The sequence below is a fragment of the Thermomyces lanuginosus genome (assembly GCF_041956635.1).
Source record: "Thermomyces lanuginosus strain ATCC 200065 unplaced genomic scaffold VTN49scaffold_40, whole genome shotgun sequence".
Classification (NCBI taxonomy): domain Eukaryota; kingdom Fungi; phylum Ascomycota; class Eurotiomycetes; order Eurotiales; family Trichocomaceae; genus Thermomyces; species Thermomyces lanuginosus.
This window is the reverse complement of record NW_027192374.1, coordinates 606477-612476: the sequence shown is the minus strand read 5'-3', so window position 1 is coordinate 612476 and position 6000 is coordinate 606477. Positions and strand designations below refer to the sequence as shown.

Here is a 6000-nt window from a genome sequence, read left to right as displayed (position 1 = left end):
TGTTTAGCAGTTTGGCAAAAACAAGTCTTGTGACCTACATTTATGTGCTGTGACTTGTGGTATCTATCGAGAATGGTACAAAACTGCCCTTTCTTCCTTAGGCATCTCTTTCCCGCCTCTGACCAGGAAAACAGAGTAAATAGGCAGCCTTCGATCGAGATATAGATTTCAAACCTTTGTGAGCAACCTGAGCAGGTGAGAGATACGAGTCAGCAGCCAAGCCCCGCTACGGTTGATCGACCGAATCGACAGCCGAGCATATGAAATCAAGCTAAGAAACCGCTAGGTTACTGTGGGATTCTTAGTCTAACTTGGGGGGCGGAGGGACCCGTATGGCATCAGCGACATTCATCGTATCACCGTATCATGGACTGTTTCATGCTACTACCATCACTCAATAACTTGGACAAAGAAAAAAATCAATAATAAGAAAAAATAATTCTACTTCAGCATGAAAGAAGAACCACCATCATGACTCGTCCACGGAATGTCTCGAATGCGTCGTCGACGTCGTCGGTTCCTGACCGCAATCAGGTCAGTTCGATTTGCTTTTCCCCGGTTTCGCCCGTGATTTTTCGTTTTGTTTTTGCTGACGGTTTCGGGGCGGGTGATTAAATAGGAACTCGAGAGTATGTATGATTATCTCGCGAAAGTGATTCTTGTTGGTCCAAGTGGTGCGGGAAAGTAAGAGCGCTGGAATCGAACACCACAAGAGGGGGAGAATATTAAGCTCATTCTGGGGGTTTTCTAGGTCGTGTTTACTCCATCGCTTCGTGAAGAATGAATGTAGGATTCCCCTGGTAGTGGATAGTGACCGCGTTCTAGTTGACCTGGCTTTTTTTTGGGCTTCAGGGAGAGTCCTCTCCTCGCAAACCATCGGCGTTGAGTTCTCGTCCAAGATTGTCAAGATTGGCAGCGGCGCTCGCCGGAAACGGATCAAGCTGCAGCTCTGGGACACGGCAGGCACTGAGCGATTCCGGTCCGTCTCGCGGTCGTATTATCGCGGCGCAGCTGGTGCCATTCTCGTCTACGATGTCTCCTCGTACGCGTCATTCGGCGGCCTGCCGACATTCCTCATGGATGCGCGCGCGCTGGCGTCGCCGAATCTCACCGTGGTGCTTGCGGGGAATAAGAGTGACTTAGCCCATCCGGAAGACCACAGCAGCGCGGCGACATCCTTTATCGATGATCCCCACAAGTTCACACCGAGTTCTGTCAGCACCACGTCGACCAGCAGACAGTCATCGTCTGTCACCCAACCACCACCACTGCCGTTTGATTCCGCCGGTGGATCGGTTCGCTCGACCCACAGCAACGCCGCTGTCGCAATGGGCACTCGCTGGACAGCCACCAAGTCCTCGCACGGCCGCGAGGTCGACCCGCAGGAGGCGCTGGATTGGGCAACAAAGTCAAATATCCCCGTTGCGGTCGAAGTCTCCGCGCTCTCCGGCGAGAACGTCGAAGAGCTCTTCACGCGGCTGGCGCGCATCATCCTGACCAAGATCGAGCTGGGAGAGATCGACCCGGACGATCCGCAGAGCGGAATCCAGTACGGTGATGGCGGAATGTGGATGGGCGGTTCGAGGACTGCCAGTGACGGTGGGAGCATCCGCAGCGCGCTCACCTTGGACGATCCCCTGCCGCATCATCACCATCATCATCATCGGAGACGTCCGCGGAGAAAGAATGATTGGATGGGAGAGTGGGAGGATGTCTTTCGGCTCACAGCGTCTCGGAATCGGGGCGGGCGTGGGTGCTGTTGAGCATTCTTTTAATGATTTTTCCCCTGTGTTGATTGATTTTCTACTACTTGTTTTAGTTTTGATACCCCTCTACGATCGTTTCTTTTCATGTGTGCATGTTGCATGTCCTAGCATGACCATAGACTAATGTATGTACGACTTCAAGAACTTCATTCCTGTTTGGATAGGGTATACAACTATAGTCCAGCAATGAGCGTCTTGATCCCCTTCCCTGCCTTGACGTCCGTAATGGCTGTCTCGGCCTCCTCAAACTTGACCTCGTTCGTAATGAGTTCCTTGACGCTGACTTTGCCCGTGGCAACCAGATCGACGGCCAGACTGTAGTCGCCGCTGCTGTATCGGAAGCTACCCTTGACGGTCAGCTCCTTGGTGCAGGCCGCCATGATGGGGAACGTCATCTCATTTTTGCCCATGCCGCCCTGGACGTATGTGCCGCCCGTCCGCAGGACATGGATACCGGTGTGTACTGACGGCTCTGCGCCCGAGGCATCCAGTACCACATCGGCGCCGGGGCCCAGGTCGTTCTCCTCCTTGATCCGCTGCGCATTCTCCTGGGCAGACACGCGCTGCGGGAGATAGATACCCGTAGCAGTGTACTTCTTGGCAAAGTCCAGGCGCGGCTTCTGGATGTCGACCAAGACGATCTTGCTGGCGCCGAACGCCCGTGCGACGGCACCGCACAGCAACCCGACGGGTCCGGCGCCGAATACCACCACCGAGTTGCCGGGACGGATATTACCCTGCTTGGCGATGTGCACTGCCACGCTGAGCGGCTCAATCAGCGCGCCCTCTTGCAACGTCATGGAATCCGGCAGCTTGTAGCAAAAGTCCTCCGGCAGGCGGTAGTACTTGGCCAGCGTACCATCGATCGGCGGCGTCGCGGCAAACGCCATCCGAATGCACAGGTTATACCGGCCCGACTTGCATGGGTCGCACCGCCGGCAAGGGACACCAGGCTCCAACGCGACCCGGTCCCCGGGCTTGAGTGTCGTCACTCCGGAACCGACCTTAACAACCACGCCGGAGGATTCGTGGCCCAGCACCATGGGATCCTTGACGATGAAGTCGCCGATCGCGCCATGTTCCCAGTAGTGGACCTGCCAATTCGTGAGTATTTCTGTCAGTCAATGAGATCTATGCTCCGCTTACATCACTGCCACAGACACCCGTGTACTTCACATTGATGAGTACATCATGTGGATCGACGAGTTCTGGAATCGGCCGGTCCTCGAACTTGACCTGCTTGATGCCTTCGAGGACGAAGGAAAGATTCTGTCATTTGTCTGTCAGCAGTGCGGGGTTCCATAGCTGTACGAGGGGCTTCGAACCTGTGCTGTGGCCGTGGACGTCATGGCGGCGGGGAGATCTGATAGTACACTCTACCTCTCAACTCGTATTTCAAGCGGGCGACGTGGTGGCTTTTGAGGCAGCGGGAAAATTCCTTCGCACCAGAAGAAATCTGGCCTGTGTCTCTGAGCTCGTGACATCTGTGGTTCCCCTCATTCTGCATTTGATACCGACCGATCGAGGCCTGTGAAAGCGGGGAACGGAGATCAGATGTCCGGAGCTTGAATCCTGGAAGCTCTGGTTAAATTAGCCGCTGAGAGAGTAATTTAGCCGCGTCGGCGATTTGTCCGAGCAGGCTATTCCGCGATTGTGATTGGCCGAGGGGAAATTGCCCCGTCCACTCAGAATGCTTGAATTGGTAAATTCGGATCATTGTTTTTTCCGAAACTGGATTATGTAAGCATCGGGACCCGTTCAGCGTCAAAAGTCCCGGATGATGAAGTGCAGACGAGCATCGTCGTTCAAAGAGGAAAGCTTGCCGAGTCTGGCATGGCCCTCGTCGCAGCTCACCCTAATTGATGCTGCCACGGCCACCTTTGCCCGCCATGATGCGCCCCTTTCGGGTGCCGCTGCCGCGGACAATTCCTCAACGGCAGCCGGTCCGCACAGTACAAGCTCGCATCGCCGACAATGACCGTCTTCCGCTTCGATTCGCCCGCGGCTTCAGTGCCGCGCGCCCGCGCCTTGACGACAAGCGTCAGTCGTTCATGTCGCAGCTGTACGAAAGTACCCAGCAGCGAATACAGCGCGAGCGCGCCGAACAGGAGCGGTACTCGCAATACCAGACCCGGTCGATGGGCTCACGGTTCATGGGGACGCTATTCGGTATGAAACTCGTGCTAGGCGAGAAGTTTTAAGGCAATCCTAATGGTTATAGTCCTGGCATTCTTCTCCGCCGGTTCATACTATCTCGGTACATTGAGACCAGCTCCGCCGCCTAGCTCGTCGACAACGCCGTTGTCGGAGCTGCCGCCCGTTCAGCACAATACGTCCGTTGCAAACTTGCAGGCTGCATGGGCGGATTTCGTAGCGATCCTGGGTCGGGAAAATGTTTCGACGGACGAGCAGGACTTGGTGTTGCATTCCGGATCGGATTGGTCGTCGTACTCTCGCAAGGAAAACGAAAAACCGTTCATTGTCCTGTACCCGTCGACAACGGAAGAAGTATCCAAGATTATGAAAGTCTGCCACGAGCGAGTTATTCCCGTGACAGCGTATTCGGGTGGAACGAGTCTGGAGGGCCACTATGCTCCAACGCGGGGCGGTGTGTGCATTGACTTCCGGCGGATGAACCAGGTGCTGGCGGTGCACAAGGAGGATCTAGATGCGGTGGTGCAGCCGGCGGTCGGGTGGGAAGAGTTGAATGAGCAGCTTTCAGCCGACGGTCTGTTTTTCCCACCAGACCCAGGTCCCGGCGCGATGATCGGCGGCATGGTCGGTACGGGATGCTCGGGCACGAACGCGTACCGGTACGGGACAATGCGTGAGTGGGTTGCATCGCTGACAGTTGTGCTTGCGGACGGCACTGTGATCAAAACTCGGCAACGGCCAAAGAAGTCGAGTGCCGGGTACGATCTGACGCGGTTGTTCATTGGTAGCGAGGGTACACTTGGCCTGGTGACCGAGGCCACGCTCAAGCTGGCTGTCAAGCCGCAGAGTCAGAACGTCGCCGTCGCGAGTTTCCCTAGCGTGCATCACGCGGCGGACTGCGCGCGTCGCGTCGTCGAGCAGGGCATTCCCGTCGCTGGCCTGGAGATCCTCGACGATGTGCAGATGAAGTGCGTCAACGCCAGCGGCGCAACCCGCCGCCACTGGGCAGAGGCTCCGACACTGTTCTTCAAGTTCGCCGGCACACCCAACGGAGTCAAGGAGCAGATCGGTCAGGTCCAGAAGCTGGCCAAGGCTGCCGGCGGCCGCTCGTTTGAATTCGCTCGCGATAGCAATGAGATGCAGGAGCTGTGGAGCGCGCGCAAGGATGCCCTCTGGAGCATCATGGCCATGCGCCGCGACGAGAACGATCGCGTCTGGACCACCGATGTCGCCGTACCAATCAGCCGTCTACCGGACATTGTCGAGGCAACCAAGAAGGACCTCGTGCAGAGCGGGCTCCTCGCGGGCATTTGCGGGCATGTCGGAGATGGAAACTTTCACGGTAGCCTTCCCTTCCCTGCATAAATCCGACTAGTCGAAACTAATCATCATGTAGCAATCCTCCTCTTCAACGAAAAAGAGAAGCACCTTGCCGAGCAAGTCGTCCATCGCATGGTCAAGAATGCCGTTGCCATGGAAGGCACCGTCACCGGCGAACATGGTGTCGGCCTCATCAAGCGCGACTACCTTCCTCACGAACTCGGCGACAGCACAGTGGATACCATGCGTCGGGTAAGTCTTTTTCTTTCTCCTCCCCCCTTTTTCCGAATCAATACTTTGTAGAATCCTCATGAAGCTAATCGTGCCGGATTTGTAAATAGTTGAAATTGGCGCTCGACCCGCTGTGTCTGTTGAACTCGGATAAAGTCGTCCGGATTGAGCGTCCGTTGCCTGGGGAGGTTAAGGAATGGTAATGATGGCCCGTGATGATCTCTTGCGGGGCTTTTTGTACAATATCGAAAATAGGAGATTGTAGTTGAGTATCTCTTGGATACCAAAGTTACGATCATGGTGGGATGTATTTTTCTTCAGAAAAGGAATGAAATTCGTTAGATTCAGAGTGGCTAGTTCACTTGCTCTCAATGATTAGCTAGCATACATGACAGTTGTATTCAAGCCTTCATTGATCTGATCTGATCTGATTCCATCGATCAGTCAATAATCCAGAGAGAATCATCCAATATCCATCCTCCATTCTGTAGTCGAATCTCGCGAAAATAGATAGGCGAGTTCAGTAAAA

At 55.0% G+C, this 6000-nt stretch overlaps 3 protein-coding genes across 3 annotated transcripts; 2 read left to right on the top strand and 1 right to left on the bottom strand.

Moving 5' to 3' along the window:
• Positions 1-471: 471 nt before the first annotated feature.
• Positions 472-1763, top strand: VTN49DRAFT_6199 (uncharacterized protein; the record flags this gene model as incomplete). Its single annotated transcript, XM_069414340.1, has 4 exons — positions 472-534; positions 620-684; positions 752-786; positions 853-1763. The coding sequence occupies 4 exons, from the start codon at positions 472-474 to the stop codon at positions 1761-1763; spliced, it is 1074 nt and encodes a 357-aa protein (XP_069265597.1).
• A 176-nt stretch (positions 1764-1939) lies between these two features.
• VTN49DRAFT_6198 (uncharacterized protein) lies at positions 1940-3115 on the bottom strand (the record flags this gene model as incomplete). The annotated part of the gene is made up of 3 exons (XM_069414339.1): positions 1940-2860; positions 2913-3035; positions 3092-3115. 3 exons carry the CDS (start codon positions 3113-3115, stop codon positions 1940-1942), a joined length of 1068 nt encoding a protein of 355 aa, XP_069265596.1.
• A 540-nt stretch (positions 3116-3655) lies between these two features.
• VTN49DRAFT_6197 (uncharacterized protein) lies at positions 3656-5674 on the top strand (the record flags this gene model as incomplete). Its single annotated transcript, XM_069414338.1, has 4 exons — positions 3656-3935; positions 3988-5262; positions 5317-5492; positions 5582-5674. The coding sequence occupies 4 exons, from the start codon at positions 3656-3658 to the stop codon at positions 5672-5674; spliced, it is 1824 nt and encodes a 607-aa protein (XP_069265595.1).
• Between the last annotated feature and the right edge of the window lie 326 nt (positions 5675-6000).